This window comes from Ochlerotatus camptorhynchus, unplaced genomic scaffold (assembly GCF_037179485.1).
Source record: "Ochlerotatus camptorhynchus isolate MF236.1 unplaced genomic scaffold, CSIRO-AGI_Acam_v1.1 ptg000261l, whole genome shotgun sequence".
NCBI classification, from domain to species: domain Eukaryota; kingdom Metazoa; phylum Arthropoda; class Insecta; order Diptera; family Culicidae; genus Ochlerotatus; species Ochlerotatus camptorhynchus.
The window spans coordinates 680,207-703,703 of NW_027040751.1; the positions used below are offsets into that span (position 1 = coordinate 680,207).

Sequence of the window (23,497 nt, forward strand, 5' to 3'; positions counted from 1 at the left end):
TGTGTGTGTGTGTGTGTGTGTGTGTGTGTGTGTGTGTGTGTGTGTGTGTGTGTGTGTGTGTGTGTGTGTGTGTGTGTGTGTGTGTGTGTGTGTGTGTGTGTGTGTGTGTGTGTGTGTGTGTGTGTGTGTGTGTGTGTGTGTGTGTGTGTGTGTGTGTGTGTGTGTGTGTGTGTGTGTGTGTGTGTGTGTGTGTGTGTGTGTGTGTGTCTGTGTGTGTGTGTGTGTGTGTGTGTGTGTGTGTGTGTGTACGTGTGTATGTGTGTATGTGTGTGTGTGTGTATGTAACGAAATGAATGCGCTCACGTTTCTCAGCAACCGCTCAACCGATTGAACGCTATTGAACGGTTTTGGAATCGGTGAATCGGTTCCGGAGATTTGGCCGGAATAAGATCCGGTGAATATGGGCCTTCACGCTGGATTTAACGGAAAACGTATTAAAACCATCATGCGACACATCAAATTACTTAAGAATTCAAAAATAAGATCAATGCAAGTCGTGTTAAGTGTTCCAGACCACATTGGACACACTTGGACATGTTCCGGGTACCCCGGGGAAGTTTCTTGAATATGAATTGAATTAAAACCCATTAAATCACATTAAAATACGATGATAAGGTGATTGGTAGCCTCACCAAATAGACTACACCCGGATATATTCCGGGTACCCCCAGGCAGTGGCGTAGCGTCACTGGATGACACGGGGGTGGGGGGCTTGGTCACTGATAATGACAATAAAATAAATAAACTTGAATAAGTACCCTTCATACCATAGGTGGATAAATTCGGGTTTTTAGTTGAGAGCTGGCAAAATGCTCACTAAAGAAGCGCTAAAATCCTAGAAAAACTTAATCCTACTCAATTTAATGTTGTTCCCATGGACCGTATATGGCAACATCTGCCAATTTCTCCGTTAACTCGTCATCTAAACTAGAGAGGGTCTAATCTTAACTATCTGGATCGCTTCATTCACTGATTTTTTTAACCCTCCATGGGTCGATCATTTTGCGCAGTTTCGGGATGTACCTGCTGAAAAGAAGTCCCGTTCAGTATTTATTTTTTCCGGAGTAATGCTACAAACAGGTAAATAAGTTTCCAAATATTGTAAATTCAGGGTGGCAAGTGAACCAGGAAAACCAGGAAAACCAGGAAAACCGGGAAAAAGTCTGGAGTTTATTTTCACCAGGAAAAACCGGGAAAAAGCAGGAATTTCATAAGTCCACCAGGAAAATAATCTTGTTTGAATAATTTAAATAGGTTTTCATTTTTATGTATGTCAAAGTTTCTTTTTATAATCAGGTCAAAACTAACCATTTTGTTCAAGCTAAATCTTTCACACAACTAAACATTGATGAACAAAATTTACCCTGAGAATTTAGTAAATATATTTTGTATTTATTTTTAATTTAATTTTTTTCTCGAATCAATTGCATGTATGATTTGTGCTTAATTGATAGCAGACTTAAGCAGTACCGACGCTTAACTACTTTGAAGTACCTCTTTAACATGTTCAATAAAAAAATTCTATTTCTAAAAACTTCGGGAAAGTCTTACAAGTTTCAGAGAAGTTCTACAAATTTCAGAGAAGTCTTACGAACTTCAGGGAAGTCCTTTAATCTTTGGGGAATAACTACGAATTTTACAGAACTTTCTACAGATTTAATGTAACTTCTACGACATTTAGGCATTACTTAAAACTTAAGGATAATCCTATGACACTTATGGATTTTTCCGAGCTTCAGAGAAGTCTTCAATACGCTTGGGAAGTCCTCTGAACTTACATAGTTCTCTAAGCTCAAAAAAGTTCCTAGAACTTCCGAGAAGTCAATTGAACTACAGGCAGGCATGCAAAATCATTTGCATTCATTTCGTGCATTCATTTACATTCATTTGTCTCTTACTTTTTTCTTGAACAGCATTCCGCAAAATGATGTATAGAGCTTTTGTAGGTTTTGTTATTAACTACAACTTTTGTCAGCAAGTCAAATTCGTATCTCTTATACATGACGAACCAGAGTGAACAGAATCCACTACTGTTTTTCAGTGAATGTATTTTACATTCACTGAAAAACAGTAACAAGTTCTGCCCGCTCTAGTTCGTGATGCATAAGAGATACAGATTTAAATTATGAGCAAAAGTTGTAGTTAATAACAAAACCTACAAAAGTTCTATACATCATTTTGCGGAATGCTGTTGATGAAAAAAGTTAGAGGCAAATGAATGTAAATGAATGTATGAAATGAATGCAAATGATTTTCCATGCCTGACTACAGGTAGTCCTACGAAAATCATGGGAGCTCTCCAAACTTTAGGGAATTTCCAAGAAATTAAGGAAAGACCCACACACTTTTCGAAAACCCTTCGATATTTAAAGCCTTATGCACTTCAGGGAAGCTCTTCTAAATTTAGGACCCTCATATATTCAGTTAAGTCCTTCAAACTTCAGGGAAGTCCTCAGATCTTCGAACTTGAAGGAAGTCTTACGAACTACTGAGAATTTCTACGAACTTCGTGGTACTTCTACGATATTTAAGAAATTCCTATGAATTTCAAAAAACTCCGAACTTCAGAGAAGTCCTAAGATCTTAAAAAAAGTCCTTCAAACTTCGGGGAAGTCCCATGAAATTCAGGCAATACAAACTTCAATGCACCCTTCAGTAAAGACCTTAACGCTTTAGGGAGTTGCTATGAACTTCAGCAGTCAGTCTTTTAAATAATAAGAGTTATTAAACCAGCGTTGTTTATGAAATCTTTTAATCATATGATTTTGAAATCATGGTGCAATCAAAATTCCGCTAAGTAATATCCTTAATCGTTGACAATTTGCGGAAAATTTAAACAAACTGTGTTAAAAGAGTCCTCATTCATATCACACTTCGCAATTTCACCTTGAGATAAACTAGCCCGTTGGCTAAAAATCTTAATAATAAAGTTAAAAAAAAATCGCAGTTTCAAAAACAGAAATCTCAAGATTTAGGGGCTTATAGATCTCTAAATTTCAGACATTCGATAGGGCTCCGCGCTAGTCCGTCGTATCTCAGCTTTTCTTCGTCAGACACCCCTAAAATAGCTCATTTTACGGATTATCGCAAATGTTTCAGTGTCAATCGTAATTAATCTTGTAAACAAAGATGTTTTTTGCAAAAAAAATGAGTGAAAACGCTTTGCTATTATAGTTTTAGAACATAGAACGGAAATAGGTGCCATGATACGACGAAGTAGCGCGGCTCCCTACTAGCTTCTTTACAACAAACAATCAGAAAAAGATTTCACGGGCATTCACAAGAACCTTAATACCTATCTTGGTTTGTGAAATTCCGCATTGCGCGAAGAATGATGGTACCAGGGATCATTTTATTTTTTATTAAAAATTGTTTTTTTAAAAACATGGTTTTTAAAACCAGGAAGTTTTTAAATCATTGACCAGGAAAACCAGGAAAACAGGAATTTCAAAATGAAAATTCACTAGCCACCCTGTAGATTTCAGCAAAGTCAAGGGGTAGGGCACTTAGCACAGTGTGCCAAAAACACAGTAGGTCACACAATGGCTCACTTATTTAGCACCCATTGTACATATTTTCTGTGATCTCTAAAGTAACTGGTATCACTGCATTATTTCTGCGCACACGATTTTCGGTATCCGCAACAAATAATTTCGCCGGAGCCTTCAACTCACCCTTACTGCTATGATCCGCAACCGGAGCAACGGAAGATGCCGACATCACGGCGACGACCGGGTGGATTTAATATGAATCTTTGAAAGCCAACGCAGGAGGACAAAAACTGTCACGGAATTAGGAAGTTTATGCACTTCTGTATTGACTTCCAGATGTTTCACGGATTTTGAAGCAAAACATTCACTAACATTGAGTGTTGTAGAGGTCGAGACATAGATACGCTATCCGGCACACCAACAGAACCATCAACTGGCTGAATCACCAGGAAGTATTTAACGCTCAACCTGGACTAGTAAAATAGAATCACTGCTACCCCAGACAATCAGAATGCACCTATATTTATTCAAAGTTGTTTTCGTGATATACAAACATATATACAAACAAACAATTCGTATAGAATGCATATAAATGGCTTGTACGTACAAAAGTGGAGGCCATATACGTGCATATTTTAATTTAATTTTAAACGAGTTGATTCAACATCATATATGATTTAATCTGTAATAACAAATTCATTTTGAAAACTCTTACGATGTAATCGGATTTAATTTGTGATACAGTACGACGGAAAAACGAGTCATCGCATATAGGGCGGAAATTTGCATTCTATACGATTTAACTTAAACATAATGCTAGGTATGCCATTCTTATGTGCGATTTTGACTTAAACTGTAGCAATTTACGATACTGTCTGTACATTGTTTTACGACTTCTGGTTGTGTGGGACCTCAGTCCCCGCATAAAAATTTAATAGGAGTAAATCGTTTATTTTAAATAAATTTTCTAGCTTATTCGCATTGGACATGATCATCCTCATCTTCACCATCGACATCATCCAATGTCAATGACTGTGCGGCGACGTGGACAGTCCCGTCTGGCTGAAGCAGATATGTGCATCTATACGCAAACCAAAAAAATATTACAATGAATGTTAGTTCCGTTTCCTATCATCCTCTGTTCATGAACATCGCAGCGAATGTTAGAAGTTGACCTTGCAGACGATGCAATGTTTTTAGATCTTTTTTTTATTCCGTGGTCTGTCTATGCTTACACCTACACAAGCAAGCATTTGCCTTGATTGTTATGTATAACATGGTAGAACGACGCTCAAACTTGCCTCTATTCTATTAGAACAGTCAGAACAAGTAATTGCATCTAAGTTTAATGATTATTTTGTAGGCAGTGTTTCATTGATCAATCAATCCATTGAATTGGTCGATGGACCTGACGAAATAAAACAGCCAGTTAATAGTAGTTGTAGATTTGAAGTTTTTCACCCAATTACATTAGATGAACTTAGAGTTATTTGTTTTTCATTAGGGAAAGCGGCTGGAGTAGATAATGTTAATGCTAGAGTTATTCAAGATTGCTTTCATGTCATTGGCCACATCTTGCTGGACCTTATTAATGAATCATTACAAACTGGACATGTGCCACAAATTTGAAAGGAATCCTTAGTGGTCCCTATTCAAACAGTTGCTGGAACGATTAACGCCGAAGAGTTTCGTCCCATCAACATGTTGCACACATTAGAGAACATTTTAGAACTTGCTGTTAAAGGCCAGCTGTTGGGGTATTTAAATAGTAATAGTTTGTTGATACCAGAACAATCGGGATATCGGAAAGGTCATTCATGTGAAACCGCGATGAATTTGGTATTAGCGAAGTGGAAAAATAACTTGGAGTGTTGCTGTTTTTTGGATCTTAAACGTGCTTTTGAAACAATTTCTAGGCCCTTATTGTTAAGATCAATCAAGCGCTTTGGAATTACGAGTACTGCATATAAATGGTTTGAAAGCTATTTGTCTGACAGAACTCAACGGACTGTTTTTAATGATTCTGTTTCCAGTCCCGTGGGGAATAACCTTGGAGTGCCCCAGGGAAGTATAATAGGGCCCCTGTTATTTATTATGTATATTAATGACTTGCGACGTGCTTTACGATTTTGCGACATTAATCTTTTTGCAGATGATACTGTGTTATTCATTGCAGCTAAGGATTTAGATGATGCCGTTTTACACTTGAATGAAGATTTGCATTCTCTAAGTAGATGGTTGAAGTATAAGCAGTTGAAATTGAATACAAGTAAAACTAAATTTATGGTAATTTCGCGGAATAGAGTAAATGAGAACGTCTCTGTTGTAATTGATGATGAGACTATTGATCGCGTTCGGGAGATTAAATATCTTGGCGTGATTATTGATGACACGCTTAAGTTCAACTCTCACATTGACAATGTTATCAAGAAAATTGCCAAGAAGTATGGAATTCTATGTCGCCTGAAAAACGATTTAACTATTGCCAGTAAAATACAGTTATACAAATCAATCATCTCTCCTCATCTAGACTTTTGCCCTTCCATTTTATTTCTGGCCAATGCAACACAAATATCGAGATTACAGCGCTTGCAGAAAAAAATAATGCGTTTGATTTTGAGATGTAATAGATTCACTTCCTCAACTTTGATACTAGATGCCTTACAATGGTTGGCGGTAAAGGAAATAATTGTAGATTTGACTATGGTGTTCATTTTTAAAGTAGTTAACGGTTTGCTGCCTCGATATTTGTGTGATCGAATTGAAAGAGGAAGTTAGTTTCATAAATATAATACTAGAAACGCGGCTGAAATAAGAACACCACATTTCTTGACTTGTGCTTCACAAAATTCATTATATTTTAAAGGAATAAATGTTTTCAATTCGATGCCTAGACATATCAATCGTTCAGCAACACTTACAGAATTTAAAAGACACTGCATTTCACACGTTAAAACTGTCTTTTGAACAGTTATCCAGTGATTTTTTTTATGAATTGACAAATTATGTATCTTGACGAAGTTATCCCTAACGGATTATTTTATATGGATAGCTGTCATAACGACTTTTTTCAATAACTATTGTAGCCAGGGGTTGAAACTGTTGACGTTTTTTACGACACTCGCTTCGTTGTCATGCACGACGGTTTGTTTTTATTCATACTCTCATGCTCTACCGTCGTCTCTCTTACACAACAAAAACGGTAGAACAACAGTCGAGCAAAAAGAAAATTTTCAAATAACTATCATATGACATGTGAGATTTCGGTCTAATTCCTCAATTTGGTGTAAAGTAAACCATTTCTGATCAGAAATGTTATTACTGGGACATCGTTGATTGCTATTTTCAGAATTCACAGCAGCTCTTATTATGAGAAAAACTAAAATACTTACATCGTGGCGGTCTTTGGCAACAGTGTCGTATGACAGAGCCTTTCATATGACATTTTAGTTTGGTACTGTAATTTGATAGCTTGTTTTGCAAGTGTCGGAAGCAAAGGCAGTCGATTATCACAGAAAATATGTCAACTACGGTGACCACTTATAAGACTGATTGTAGCACTGCAAAAACTATTCCTGTTCGCCTCGATGGTGATGATGGATTTTTAAGATTTGATTTAATAGTAGATTAATTAAAAAAAAAAGTAGTCTACACAGATTTGAGCCTCGCGCGCGTATTATAGAGGACTGAATTTAACATTTGATAAAAAAAATGCAATTTTGCAGCTTATTTGGAAGATACCTTGAGTTAGTAGTAAGTTTTTTGGCAAATGTTGGGGGTTCGTGAGCATTCCTGACATTGCTGAAAATTATGATAGCATCAGATTGCGGGGCTACTAGTGTAAAAGGATGCTTTGTTGATTGTTCATTAACTTTTGATTGCTTGTAATACTTATGAATATTTTAGGTGGACAAAAAGGCGAGCTAAGAGCTTTTCCACATTTATATCGCTGTGAAGCAACTGTAAACTCTAGAAGGAATTTATATCTGTAACTGAAACCAGTTCGATTTTGTTTGCTAACCTGGTTAAAATGTCATATTTAATTATCTTAAAGATAAATCGTCCAGTTCAAACCTTTGTAGGGGTAAGAGGTGGGACCGTCATCATAATCATATTCTCTTCAGCAGAAAAATCAAACGAAGTCGAGTATGCGAGGGAATGAGCGCTTCTTGTTTGATTTTAGCCTATCCATATCCCGAAGCATAGAGAGAGCAGTGGAGGGGTCTTATAATCGCCACGTTCGTGGTTCGAGTCCCCCCAGTCGGCAATCTTTTTTTTTCGACTTGATTAATTTCACTCACTAAAACACTCCACATTTTTCTTTCTCCATTTTCTTGCATTGGACCGCAGCTCGGTATATTGTATCCTCGGTTCATGCGGTCTCCACTAACATCCTCTGATGATGAATCCCACATAATTGTAAGCGAATCTTACATCCCCAGGTTGGGTGTAACTACTATCAGAAAATTTTTTTCATGACAAGTATCATGCATATTAGAGTCACCCGTTAGAATTATTCACTTAACATTTGCTGGTTATCCGTAGGGACATCTGTCTCGCAATCAACGATGTCCCAAATGCACCAATAATGTTTGACAGTACCATATTGGCAAATATTGGTCTAGCCATAGGTCAGCAGTAACCGTTAGTATATGTTTTCATAGTTATTTTATTTCAAATTAACCAATTTACATGCCCCCGGATTGACTCCGGATTGTAGCCGGTTCCATGATACCATAATTACCAAATGACATCAAAACCCCTGGAATGGCAAAAAGGAGCATGTATCTTGCCATTCGTGCAGATATATTGAGAATCTAAGTAAAAATGATTATGTGATGGTAGTAACAATCTTGGGTCTAATTTCCTCCCCTTGGCTAGTTTTTGCACCTTGCTGTTGGTGGGCGGGCTTAATTTCATGCTTTATAGTGGAGTGTTGGACACGGTAGGTTTATGGCCGGCGTTGCTGGCTCATGCCGCGATAGAATGGCGCCATGGGCAGGCAATGTGGATTACTAAGCTTCCCCTCTCTGATGAACCACTGCATGAGAAAACCAAAGATCTAGTCCAGCAGTGATAGTATCACACTTGTTACTCCTTTGTTTGAGAGCCACGTCGTAGTACGCTTACGTATAGGCACTGACGTTGGGTGCGATACTGGCGGGTTTTTCCGCAAATCACTCTTTTTTTATACGCAGATAGATTTATTTGGGTTTGCAAGGAAATTATACTATTGAAATATTTCAGAAAGTGCCCAACAGTTGTCTACTTGCGTGACAAGATTCAAGTGTTGTTTTCATTGAGGTTTTACTCAGGGAACAATGTTAAACACCATTTTTGTACATGGTATTGTAACTAATCTTATATGTGCTTCATTTTGATTTGGGATAAATTGTTGAACTATGGCTCGGGATTTGCGCTGTTGCGTGCTTCTATTGTGACATACCCATACGTTTTTTGGTGGTGTGACATAGTGGAAGCGTGTGAGCATAGTTGGAGCATATAACCTGAGCATGCGCGATTTTCGTATCTTACGTAATTTAGATGTTTAGTTCTAACCGGTTTTACGGACTCGAGGTCGTTCCTTAAGCGGTTTTGGTGCAGGTTAAACCTTTGACGGCTGTCGGAATCAACGCGCCTAATTCTACGGAGCTTACGCAGAAGAGATACGCAATTCGGTAGAGCTTGTCAAACGCTTTTGAGCTTATGTAGTATAGAATTTGTTCGGTACAGTCGCGAAATCTTGAAATGATTGATACGTTCTTTAAATTAACTAATTTGATTCAAAGCTCAGTAGTAAATAAGTAGAATATCTAGGGAGGAAAAAAAATTTCACCAACTTGCCAACATAGGCTATCACATTTATTTTTGTGGCACTCTCTAAATGATAATAAGCCTTTTTTTCTCGCTTCGGTTGTCTCGCACGACTCACGCTATGTCTGAAGGCACTTTATTTGCAACATGCATGTACCTCATATTTTTCTTCACAAGATGTTAGCATTGTTCCTAACAATCATATCTTTGATAGTTTTAAAATATTTCATCTTGGGTTTTTAGAGAAAAAGTGTTTTGAAGTATACTTAGTCGTTTACAAAGGCGTATACGAACTATTGATGATACAAAACTGTTACGGATCGAAACAAATTCAGCTGAAAATGATTAAAAATGGGACTAAAGTTGCCAAAATACTGGTAAAGTAAGATTCCCTTTTCGGTACCGTAAGATATCGTATCTTTGTCATGATCTCATAATGTTTAAATAAATAAAATAATTAAAAAATTGTGTAGTCTCTAAATTTACTATTATTCAGCCATTCCATTGCAAAACGATATAGTGGTTCTCAAAAATTGGTAAAAAATTGTAATTTTATTCCTTAACGCAAAATATTTTAATTTTATTTTGTGTCATCAACGTTAGAGTAGTCCGAAAAATCGTTTATTTTTTATTTCTTTTTTCAAATGCCTCTTTTTTAAATTTATAACTTTTGAACTATTGGTCTGATTTCAAAGATCAAAATATAAAATGAAAGGTAATTAAAAATTCATGTAAATAATGTTATTAAAAAACTGGGATTTTATATTGAAACACATTGATTTTACACGGGAGTCGCTTTTTACGCGGGTGATACGTCCCACGTAAAAAAACCGCGTAAATTCCGGAATCCGCGTAAAAAAAACCGCGTAAATTCCGAAATCCGCGTAAAAAACCACGTAAAAAAAACCGTGTAAAAAACCACGTAAAAAGTGACTCTAGTGTATAACGATAAACCGCGTAAATTCTGAAATCCGCGTAAAAAAAAACCAAAATCCGCGTAAAAAAAAACCGCGTAAAAAAACCGTGTAAATTCCAAAATCTGCGTAAAAAAAACAACCGCGTTAAAAAAACCGTGTAAAAAAACCGCGTTAAAAGCGACTCCAGTGTATTCGTTTATTATAGTTTCATGGTTTGTAGATAGAGGTTTCAATATGTTTTCATATTTTTCCTTAAAAGATTAGGCTTTTTTACACAACATATCAAAAAATCAGCGATGTGTTGTTTTTCGTTAGCTGATGATCAAAATTTCATCCTTGAAAAACTGCACGTTTATCAGGCAATTGCATTTATCAAGCACCTACTATGGCGACCAGCGAATCCAAATTGCGTATGCCGAGTCGGCAGTCACCTAATAGCTGATTTGAGGCAAGGCTATTTGACAGCCGGTATATCTCATACGTTGAGCCATTTTTTAGCTTCTGTTATATAACAAAAGTATAGTGTAAAGTTTTGTAAAATATAACTGTTACACACTGAACCTATTAGCACTCAGATTAAGATCTTTCTTAAAGCTGAGTAAATCTTCGTGAGAAATCTTAGAATTTTTTCCCGACTGTTTCAAATTTAAACCCATTGGTCTTCCTGCGACGTTTACAAAAATAACCTCGGCTAGTTTTTTGCCTGCTTTTGGCGACAAAGTAGTTTTCACTACATGCATGACGTTTCCTAGGAGAAAGCTGCGTCAGACATAATTTGCTAATTTTTATGAATTTTTTTTTTTTTTCTGTGGTATTTTTTTTTCTAACAAATATCTACAAACCCGCACATCTTTGACTGTCAAGTTTGGTTTGAACTTGTTGTTAACATCTTTCTTCTGGATATTTGTGAACCTCAATTTTCATAAACTGCTCCCTTTTCTATACTGGTAAACGGGAATGTAACATGCGTGAGTCGTATTCACGATATTTTTTTAGTTGGCGAACTCTCATTTTTACCCTGCTCATGCCCTCGATCACATTTCGTAAGGGAAGCGTGAAAGAGAAATTATTTCTACTATACCTGTTTTCTAAGACATAGAGTGGGAGTTGTTCAACCAACGACCCGATGAAACAGCTTATAGAAGTTACATTCAAATTCAAAGCCCTGTTTTTCCTTGATTTCCTTGAACTTTGATGAAATTCTTAGAAATTTCTTGATGTTCTTTGACCGTCTCCTTTTTTTCTGAAATCCTCAGATATTTCTTAAAGTTCCATTACTTTCCTAATGTTATTAAATTTCCATCCTAAAGTTTGCCAAAATGTCTTCACGTTTAAAGGACTTTTTGCAGAGCTTCATTGAAATTCATATAATGTTGCTATAGTTCACAGAACCCTCTTGAAGTTCGTAGAACTTACCAGAACGACATTGAACTCCCCAGAAGCTCACAACACGTCCCTGAAGTCGGCAGAATTTTCCTTATATAGTTTATAGAGCTTCTCTGAAGATCGAAGCACATCTTTGAAGTTTTAATAATTTTCCTGAAGTTTGTAGAACTTCCCTGAAGTTCAATAAAATAATCAGAAAATTGTTGAATTTCTCTGCTTTATTGGAGGAAATTATTTAAAGTTTGCAGTACTTTTCTAAAATTCACTACAGTTCCCTATAGTTTGCAGAATTTCCTAGAAGGTCGCTGAACCTTCCTGAAAATTTCCATGGACAAAATATGGGAACTGCAATGAAGCTCTAGCAACTCTGTAGTAATTCAAGGTGAGGGCTACCTAAACTCACTGGGCAAGAGTAACTAACCTCATGTGAGTTTCATTCCTGTATTATCGGCATTATCGGTTAAAAGATTTTCAAAAAATATCGTCATGGTTGCCAGAATTTATTTTTGATCCCGCCGTTGCGTCAAACATATCTATTTATTTTTAAAAATCCAAGCAAATTTTCCGCCCCTCAGGATGATTATGTGGTAAATGCCACCTTCGCCAGCTGCTGAGTACAAGACACATAACTTTCGGATACCTACTATCTCCTTTATTTAACTCCGGTAAAAATCTTTCAACGATCATCGCTACTAAAGTGGCTTCATTTTTTTTTACAGAGTCGCTTTTCGAAGCACGACAAGCGAACTCTCTATTTTCTTAATTTTTCCAGATTTTCTACACGATACATCCATAAAAAAAAACACTCAAAATAGGACGAAAATCAATGCCTACTATGATTACGTGGCTTTCTCGGACTGTCCTGCTTGCTTCTTTCTCTTTTACTATTATGAGGAAAGAGAAATTAAACAAGATATTGTGCTACGAACAAATATTATTTGATTTATCACAAAGTCGACAAAATCAAATACTTGGGAGTCAAAGAAAACTTCTTTAATGCCATTTGGATTAATGCAATCAACTTTTGACCCTTATTTGACTGCATTGGTTCAATTCGTAACAGTTGTATGGTCAATAGTCCATATACGCCTTCATTATCGACTTTGTAAACTTTGACTTGCTCTCAAAAAACCCAAGATGAAATATTTTAAAACCATCACAGATTTGATTGTTAGAATCAATGCTAACATCCTGTGAAGAAAAATCTGAGGTACATAAATGTTGCAAAAAAAGTGCCCGCAGACATAGCGTGCGGCTTTCGGAATTCACGCGGTTTTCGTAACTTACATAATTTAGATATTTCTAAATATCTTACTTATTTACCACGCGGATGTATCTACGCGCACACGTCACAGCATTTTTTCTATAACTTTCTTGAAACAATGCACATGGAATCCAGTGTTCAAGCGGCCAACATAGGCTAGTTCTTCTGCTGTATTGTCAAAGATAGAAGCAAAATTTTATTCAAATGGATCAAGTCTTGAAAACTAAGCTGGCACGCAGCTCCAGCTTGATACTCAATAAAAAAAAATTAAAAAAATAACAATCTTGGGTCTAATTACGTAGGATTTGAGGGGGAGGATGGGAGGTTTCAGAAGTTGTGACCGGACATGTATTAGGTATAGCAAAATACACCTCGAGGGGGGAGAGGAGGGTTTTCTGGGGGATCAGAATTTGGCCATGGAAGGTCCCAATGTAGTAAACTATTGAAAAAAAATCACAGGATGAGTTTCATGAATTGGCCACCTTTACGGATGTCTATAGTCCCATATGGTCAAATAATGTTCGGCAGTACTATATTGGTGTAGTCATAGATCAACGGTCAACTTTAGTATTCATTTTTTCTATTCACCCAGATTTATTCCGGATTGTAGCCAGTTCCTTGTGGGCATAATGACCAAATGGTATCCAAATCACTGGAATGGCAAAATGGAGCATTTATCTTCCCATTCAGGTAGATTGAGAATCTAAGTAAAAACTATCATTTTATAGAAAACAAACAATCTTGGGTCTGAAAGATTCAGAGGCCGACAAGGGTTGAGTGCTCTGCCGAAGTAACCTATCTGGGCATGTTGTTCGATGAAAAGCTCCTCATATTGGCATATAGAGAAACCCGTAGTTAAGTATTCTGCCTTGGTTAGGTGCCTGTATCCGCTGATTTGCCGCAGATCCCGCCTTTCAAGGGTGCACAAACTGGCTGCCTACAAACAAATTATAGCAGCTGCGATCTTCTATGCAACTCCAGTGTGGGAATCATGTGCACAGACTTATAGAAACAAAATCCAAGTCGCTGAGAAAAAAGTGCTGAGGATGGTCCTTGATCGTCCCTTTGACACAAGAATTTGCGAACTTCAACTAGAGGCGAACATTCCAAAATAAGATTTTAAAACTGATTACATTAAGAATAGGTTTGTGCAGAAATACAACACATTTGAACATGCTTTGATAAGCAATTTTTATATAGTGGGTTAGGTGTACATATTAGTAGAGTAGAGTAGAGTAAAAGTAGACCTCTTTTTTGAATTTCAAACACACCAATCCCACCAAGGTGGGAATGCTCTAAAAAGGCCTGATAGGACTAGGAACTCAATAATTTAAAAAAAATCAAATGATCTAAATTTGAAAATACGAAGCACTTGAAAAAAAAATCATACATATTAACTACACAAATTCAAGAACAAAATATCATTTGAGAAAAAATAAAAATTCAAATAAGATAAAAACACACATTGAAAATTATTTAAATAATTACGTTAAAACCTGTTTTAAAATGCTATTATCACTGGAATCAGTAGTATATAATACATATTTTATAAGTTATTGTACTTCCATGAAACAAACTATACAATGTTTTATCGTTTTGATTCCATTTTTGTGATAAAGTGGATGATTTATGGGATCGTTATCCTATTTCTAGAGCAAATGGAATGATTTTTTTAAATAAATTTTTCTGGGTTCAGAAAGACTGTGGGTAGAATTTAATTCCGTAAATGTCTGCGAAATAAATCAAATCCATATATCCGTAGAAGCTACTTCAATATTTTGAACAACATTTTCAATAAGCTCAGCAATGAAGGGCCGCTCATCGCTAATATTAACTGTTTCGAGTCTAAGTCACACCTTTCTTGACAAAAGAAGCCAATGACAGGGCCCCATTTGATATTACATTTGTTGTATGAAACGTATGTAGAGATTGTAATAAATCCAACCATACATAAGAGAAATTTGTTTTGCGTGTATTACACCCAGTTCCCCTATTTATCTTTTTGTAAACTTTCATTTTCCAAAACATTAAATACGGAACTATCCATGAACCCCGTAAAAAATTCATTGGCAGATTTTCTCTATTAAAAAAAAAAGATTTTACGACCCAGTAAACGCTTTTCACAATTCGTTAAACATCACTCTTTTACGACGGCGACGCTGTCGTCTACAGCACAGAACTTCCACGCCAGCGAAAACGCCACCGCAATCGAATTACCGTCCTGAGTCGAATTAAATGTGATAATTAGAGGACGGCAGTAATCACAGTCGCTTTATCTTCTTTCTTTTCATGTGTTCTTCATGCCCACACAAACACACACGCACACTCAAAACATCGTTCCGATAATGCTGCAACGACGTTTCGCACCTCAAACCTTCATATTTGGTTTCGTCCCAGGCAGCAGAAAAAAGCCACTGGTGCCGACGGCCGTCGCATCTCAATGACGTCTCCGTTGATCTCTGGCGGAACGTGACCCAGGAAAAGGAAAACTGCCAGATACTGAACTACGACTGGGACTCGGTCGGCTCCGAACAAGCGCTGGTAGGTGTAATTCTAATCCCTTTTTCATTAATTAGTCCGCATGAATAATGACAATTAGCAGTCACAGGTTGGGTAATCGCTAGATGTCATCTTCTGTTTCTTTCTTGGTGGGGCGTGTGGTACTGAATAGCGAAATCTGAGTATACCGGGAAATCTATCCTACATGACTTGCAGCTCGTGGGAGTTCAATCCCAACGATAATCTCGGCAATACGTGGGCTTCGGAATGGAGTCTGGTGTGCGACAAGGAATACCTTAAGGACGTGGCGGAGATGTTCTTCCTGGTTGGAGTGGCCACCGGTGGCATCACCAGTGGAGTGCTGTCCGACAAATTCGGTCGTAAAAAGATGCTTTTCATCTCGGCTGTCCTGCAAGCTATATTTGGTAAGTTTCTTTGTATACGGTAATTCCGAGAAACCGGCTGTCCTTCAACCAATAACGCCGATTTTTTGTAGGTGATTAGTGTCAATCATGGATTAGTTATCTAAAGAAAATCAGCTCAATTGGTTTAAGGACTGCTGAGACTGCATATTTGGAGGGGTTACTGCAAATTAAAGATTTCGTGTATTAATAACCTACTCACTACTCATCAGGCATCGCGTTGTACTTCGTTGATTCTTTGGAAATCCTGTTGATTCTTCGAGCGCTTCTCGGAATCGTCTCCGTTTCCGTCACCTACGCTGGACTGATTCTGGCCATCGAGTACGTCGATGGTCAGTGGCGAACCATCGCTGGAATGTACAACCTGTTTCCACTCCCTGTGTCCTACATCATGATCTCGGGAATTGCCTACCTGACACAAGACTTCAGAAGCCTGCAACTCTGTATCGGATTACCCGGAGTGTTTCTGTGCTTCCTATGGTAAGTTGCATTCCTACTTTTAGACGATTACTAATATGCATCAATGTGTTTCCACTCAAGCACCCGAGAGGTTGCTATTTACATTGAAAACATTTCCCAACGCTCAAGAAATCCATCAACAAATTATCATCAACCAACAGCGCCTGTCAAGCTAACCAATTAAGAGTAAAAAAGTCATAAACTCTTTCCATCCATCAATGCCTGCCCACGCACATTTCAACCATTAAGTTCATTCAAAACCAAACAAATGAAAAATACGTCTTTAAGAGCCGGCTATTTTTAACCCACCTTGTGTCTTGTGTCTCATCGCGTCACAGGTTCGTACTTCCGGAATCCCCTCGGTGGTTGCTCTGCAAAGGTCGCATTGCCGAAGTGAAGGAAATCGTGCGGAAGGCGGCCGCCTTCAACAACCGTCCGTTGCCGGACAATTTGGACAAACTGCTCAAACCCCCTGCGGACGATGAGGATAACGTGGCCGGCGTATGCGAACTGTTCCGTTCCAAGTACCTCCGACTGGTGACGTTCTGCTTCCTGTGCATCTGGTTTACCATGAATCTCGTCTACTACGGGCTGGTGCTCAACATGAACAGCTTTGGCGGTAACATCTATTTGAATTCGGTGAGTATCGTTGTTGAGCCTAAAGTTAGACACTACTGGTGTGATTTGTTGTGCGACATTCAATCTTGTCATGTAGGTCCTATTCACCATTGACGATTTACATTTTTGCTTCATTGCAGGCATTGGCAGGATTGGTAGAAATACCCGCCATAGCACTGGCAATGTACATTATCAACAGAACGGGAAAGAAATGGCTTTTCTGTGCGACGTTCTTTGCGTGTGCTCTTGCCTGTCTTTGCGCTGCTGTGGTTGAAGGAAAAGAGGATTATCTGTCGATGAAAATTACCTTCCTGATGATTGGTAAGTTTTGGGGATTGAAATGTCAAATATAATCATACATGACATTGTTTTGCAAGGATTTGGCTATTTTATTACATTACATTTGTACAACACATTCATACTACCGACAAACCGACATGAATCAACATCAGCATATTATCATTCAATTTCTGCTCAAAGCATACTACTGGCATCGCGTGTTCGTGGAAAACACGCGTGTAAAATGTATGAGTTGGTTCGTGTCTGATCGATCTATTCTGAACAAATTATTTTAATCTGGATAAAAACTTTCTATGGTTTATGCAGCACACCACACAGCATTTGAATCGGACGTTCTAGATTTTTGAGCAAAATTTATGTTTAAGTTTCATGTAGGTACATTCTATGTAGCAAAATACCCCGTAACGTGGGTAGATCACCTTTTCGTGGTACGTTACGGGATGTAACATCTACCACCGATTCCTAGTCCTGACTACTTCAAGCTAGGGGAACAGAATTTTTCAGTAATCCAAGGAACATATCTTAAGTATTTGTTACTTGTTATGCCTTGTTGATAGTGACATGACTCAGCTTTGTCCACCGAGGATGATTTTGAAACAAGGAAAAAATGAGTTAGTTAGTCTTCATCTATGTGATTCCTAATCTTCTGAAATGAGTTAGTTAGTCTTCATCTATGTGATTCCTAATCTTCTATTCATTGTTCCCTAGTTTGAAGTGGTTAAGACTAGGGTTCTGATGCATGGTTATTATCGGTGTCATTCCTTAATTTTGTTGCTAAGGAATCCAATTTTGACTGACAAAGGGGCGCGCCTTTGGAGGATGTTTCAACACTCCGAAGGGTATAAATAGCGGAACCTTTCAATTAGAGTCGGATCCTTGCGATAAATGCGAGAATGACAACTGTAAAAAAACCGAATACTTCATCATTTCTCAATAGTGAAACTAAGGACACGGGATATACTACAATAGATCAAATTACTGTCGCAGTGGTGTTAGGTCTAGAACAGAGGAAAAAAAATAGAGCAAAATATTTCAACAATAGAAAAGCAATACAATTTATGGCAAATGCCTACTTACAAAGAAGGGAATACATACCGCTTGGAAAACCGTCTTCAAATCCGCAACCCTAAATCAAAACATGAGAACCGATACCGCACTGCTTCGGCTGCAAAACACGGCAGACAGCGAATTGATAGCAAAAGCAAGAAAAACGCTGCAAAAACTAAAGAACAACGTCGTTTGGCGCGTTGTTTTAAGCATTTCCATAAGCCATAAGTGGAGGAGCATTAATACACCGATGCACACCGCTGCCGACACTGCCACCAATCAAAGTCAATGGCTTCACACCAGTACGCCACCGCCGTACAGTGGTTGAAAAGTCCATTTTGACGCTCTTAATTAATAGCACCATGGAGAGTGGATTTCGAGTAATGACGTCTTCGGCAAAGTTGATGAGTATAACATGCTTCATCTTTTGAATGCATGGGTTTTGTGATTAATCGCCCTAAAAGTGAAATGAAAAATTTATTTTTTTACAATGTCGAGATAAATGGTTGCAAAGTTGTACCAAAAATAATTACAAACAACTTTGCTCCAGACATAAAAGTCGTAAATTTCACTCGTAGAGTGAAAGAGATAGAGTGCGTTGTTTGAGGACGGACCCCCAAAAACACGTTTTGCATCAAAACACATATTTTCTTTAATTTAAGGTCTTCACTATGTACAACAAAGTTGATTGGTATACTAAAATACACATCTTTTTAGAACATACTATACCTGCATCATTTTAATAAGATAAGTTATTGATAAATTTTCTTCTATTTTCCTCATATTTCGGACTTGCTTATCTTTCTTAGGTGCAAGAAGGTGCCGATAAAGTCAAATGCATCTAAAACTACATTAGAAGAGCTTTCAAATGGTGGTAATCTTGTCCATCCACGACCGTCTGTTGGGGGAGTTGTGATCAAAACAAGTATCCATATCTTTACTCTGTTTTATGATATAAACCACTGTAAAAAAGATAATCAACTTCAATATATCCACATATTTTTCTGGATTAAATTCTTTTTGTTCAATTGGTTTTTGCATTTTTGTTGTCAATATTTTGTATTGTATTCAATTATCATCATTATTATCATAATCATAACCATTAATACACTGAAAATATAATATCGTTATTCGTATGTAAAAATGCTAATGACGAAAAAGAGTACGAATCATTCGTAGACCCATAAAACAGCATTCATACATTGTACGATAAACAATACATACTTACAAAAGATTCGTTGACAAGTAAGAGGGAATTTCTAGCCATTGTTGTATTACGAAAAAGTTAGTACATTAGCATCTGCCCAACAATCAGTGCCAGCAGAAACAGCAATAATATGAATATGGACACCTGGGAGGACAACAGCAGAATACTGGTGGAACAAACGATCATCATCAAAAATACAAAAAATCAAACCACAATCATTAAAATTTAACTTCTTTATTCGTCGCACTATCACTCAACGTTGAACAAACCCGCTGATACGCATCGTACAAGTATTTTTCATTCATATTCGGGGCACCATCACTCAGCGCGTCTTTAATTCCGTAGGTTGTTTTGTCGCTGGATTTCCGCTAACGCTGATTAATTGGGAACAAATCCATTGGGTAATTTAGTTTCGTCACTTGCATCCATCCACCGTGGGCAGCACAAACATCGATGCACACAGTTTGACCCTGCGATGAAGGAATTTAAAAGAAATTCAACTGGATTAGCTCCAAACCGGATGCCATACGGGAACCACATCCTGCAAATTATCAATTGGATTATTACCCGAAATAGTATCATCAACACATCACATCACAACACATCAATGTACTTACCGTTTTTTATATATAGCTGTCTAATGATGATGGCCGAGTTCCTCTAGCTGTCAAGGAACTAAATTCTAAGCTATAAACTGATTTGCACTGACGATCAAAAGGTAGTTTTAATATCCGTACGAAATTCAGTTCGTGTATTCTACGAATTAAATGTAATGTTGACATTTTACCTGATGATATGCAATAGGAATGTTTCGCAGATCAAACGAAATAATTGTTTTATCTATGAAACCCGTTTTTACGAAATGAGTAGAAGAAAGTTTACGAATAAAAAATTTCAGTGTATCATCATTATCGTTTCCTTCAGCTTCTTCTGCTAGAAGCTGTTTAGCATCGCTCGACAATGGCATCTCGTGCTTATTAGGCCATCCACGAATGCTAGTAATCAATGGATCTGATGATACTAGGAGCCAGTTCAATAGATCACGATTTATAAGCGATCTTGATTGCTTGCGGGTATTGAACTCTCGGTATATGTTAAATAAAAGTTTTATTAATTTATTCGATGTTATTTTGGTTAAATACATGTACCTCTTCCAATCCTTGTTCCTTGCCTCCTGTGCTTCCTCAGAAAGCTGACCGATTGCAACAAGGAAATGTTTAATCACGGCTGATCCATGTATCAATACTTTATGAATACTAGCGGGCAAGTAATACCACGGGTACAAAGAGATCAGTTCAATACAATAATTCTCGATTACAAACTATGGAGAGTTGTCAAATGCCGAAGCGTTTATCTTACATCCGGATGCCATTACCTGCAGTATTGATGCACAGCGATGGAGAGCAGTACGATCTAGACCCCACGGTCGCAAAAAAATCTGCGAGCGACGTTTTTTTTTTTTCGCGCATTTCAAGCTTATTGTGTATGGCATATTAGCTTATTGCGTGCTCTCAACTTAGTGTTCTAGATGCACTTCCACAGTTATTAATTGAAAGCTTTCGATGCCTGTACCATTTTTGCATTAGTATAATTGTGTGACATGTATAATCATACTCTATTGCCCAGGTAAGTCGAGAAATTTTCCAATCCGAAAAATTCCTAGACCGGACCGGAAATCGAACCCAGCCACCTCCAGCATGGTCTTGCTTTGTAGCTGTGCCTTTACCGACTGAGCTAAGGGAGGCCCCGTTACCGTCGTTAGATGTACCAGCTCCTCCAGCGCGTGGTTTATCAACATTTCCCAAGTAACAAATCTAGAGCTGCTTGGCTACATTCAAAATTTATAAAGGTTATATTGCAGCTGCAACCATTACCTACAGCTTTATGACGGGCATATACAATGAAAGTCATGGAACATTCTTATAGCTATCTAGAAAACCTATATATACCGTATAAAAAACCAACTGATGCTTATGCTATTTTCACTTATGAAAGGTTTTATGATTGCCTTGACGTTTAAAAAAAGCAATATGAATTGCCCTTATAAAACCCAAAAATAAATCCTAATATTGCTACATAAGTTAGTGCAATAAAACTAGTTGGCCATGAAACAGTTATTTTAAAACAATTATAAGCATTAACATGCAACTTGTCAGAAGTGTAAATGGGCGGTCGGGAACGGACAAGTTTACCACCATTTGAAAGCACTTTTAATGTAGTTTTAGATGCATTTGACCTTATCTGCACCTTCTTGCACCTAAGAAAGATACGCAAGTCCAAAATATGAGGAAAATAGAAGAAAATTAATCAATAACTCATCCTATTAAAATGATGCAAGTGTTGTTGTATACGTAAATATATGAGCATGATTGACCGGCCACGGTTGCTACTCTGTTATTGCCAGATCAGCTGTACTTACACAGAGAACCAATAGACGACGCTTGGGACTAGCAATCATCCTCAATGTGTAAAAACTGGTGATCTCAAACTAGACAATACCAGCGCCGGCCGCGCCCGAACACAGGTCAAGAAAGGAATGGATAGGAATGTGTTGACGTGACACTCGCTTTGATGGAAGCCGAGAAATCCTCTGCACTTCCACGAGGAATCACTGGGATGTTGGATAAGAAGGTAGGGTTTGCAGCAGGGTTCGTTTTGGTAAACGATATGCTGAATTGACGTCCTAACAATAGGGAGGGGTTACTGTATAAATAAATTAAAAGGAATGATCTCACTCCAATAACCAAGTGGAGCTGCACCAACAGCAACTGGCCTCTTCGTGGACTTTCTTCGACCCATCGCAGGTTAAAACACAGACGTCAAAATTTCGGATCCATCTCGTCGATATAAAATTAATAAAATATAACAAAATAAAAACAACCCCGATTCTAGTCACTTAATTTCTCTAAACTCAAGCTATATATGAATATTTTAATTGCATGGTATGATTGAACTCAACTTTGCCTATTTAATGAATTCACAATTTAAGTAAAGAATCAATTTGCTAAATTATCGAGGTTATTTGAGCATACAAGAGTTATAAAAACAAGTATCCATGAATAATTCTGCAAAGGTAAAACAATTTAAAAACATTGGCCTAATGTATGATGATATTCAATTTATTCTCTCGGTAATCCAAATTCTGAAAACCATATATCATATTATATTATAATAAAATAAAATGTTAATAACAATGATTTGCTATTTGCTGGTCCTTCAGGATCTGCAGGACAACTATTTTCTGTAAATAAAAATTATAGTTATAATGATATAATGGGATTTTAAATATGTGAAATAAAAATAATTCACTTATCATGCAATATACAAACTATAATGAATAAGAAATAAACAAGTATTACAAAACACGAATAAGCTTGATTTGAGTTAACCTCAGTACATTTAACTGATTTCAACTTTAGATATTATAATATAATATTATATTGAAATTGAAACAAACACTTTACTTTGCACCATGGAATTGTTTAAAGCAATATGGAATGGTTTTAAAATATTGGTAAACTTTAAGAATGAATCAATAGTCAGAAAAATCGAGGTTATTTGGAAAGTTAGCAGTTTTCATGCACCTGTTATCATGCGTTACAATGTTTTTGTATTTTCCTGAACGAGGGCTGAAAAAAGTGAACCATTATAATATTATTCTAAAAATGTTCCATAATCGAAGAACTGAAAATAAACTTAAAGATTTAAATCAGTAAATCCAGCCAAAACGAAGGACTCGCGAACACAATAAGCTCCCTCATCAATCATATTCCGAATTTGATTAAATAAGTATTTACAAGTTTACATATAAATATATCAACAGTAATGTAATTTTTTCTCACCTGGAAAGGAAAAATAAAATGGTTAATTGCACTGTCATATAAACGTTAAACATACATTAGAGAAAATCAAACAATGTTACGTTGCTTATTCCAGTTGTGTTTTGGTCCTGTTATAAATGTTTATTATTGAATATATAATAATAATATAATAGGACCTGGGTTTTATTCAAACGCAAACACCACGGTGGTGCCCTTTACACAAGAATAAGCCTCTACTACCGATGATCTTTT

At 37.1% G+C, this 23,497-nt stretch overlaps 1 protein-coding gene across 4 annotated transcripts in view; it reads left to right on the forward strand.

Annotated features, from left to right (window-relative positions):
- LOC135705191 (organic cation transporter protein) overlaps nt 1-23,497 on the forward strand; it is a 139,240-nt gene that overhangs the window by 111,397 nt on the left and 4,346 nt on the right. For all 4 annotated transcript variants that reach the window (XR_010517828.1, XM_065226793.1, XM_065226795.1 and 1 more), the window contains exons 3-7: nt 15,270-15,413; nt 15,544-15,796; nt 16,006-16,273; nt 16,591-16,891; nt 17,011-17,191. Coding sequence is in view for 3 of the 4 variants with exons in the window: in XM_065226793.1 (XP_065082865.1) it covers nt 15,270-15,413; nt 15,544-15,796; nt 16,006-16,273; nt 16,591-16,891; nt 17,011-17,191 (1,147 nt within the window). In the remaining variant the exon portion in view is untranslated. The remainder of the gene's footprint in view (nt 1-15,269; nt 15,414-15,543; nt 15,797-16,005; nt 16,274-16,590; nt 16,892-17,010; nt 17,192-23,497) is intronic.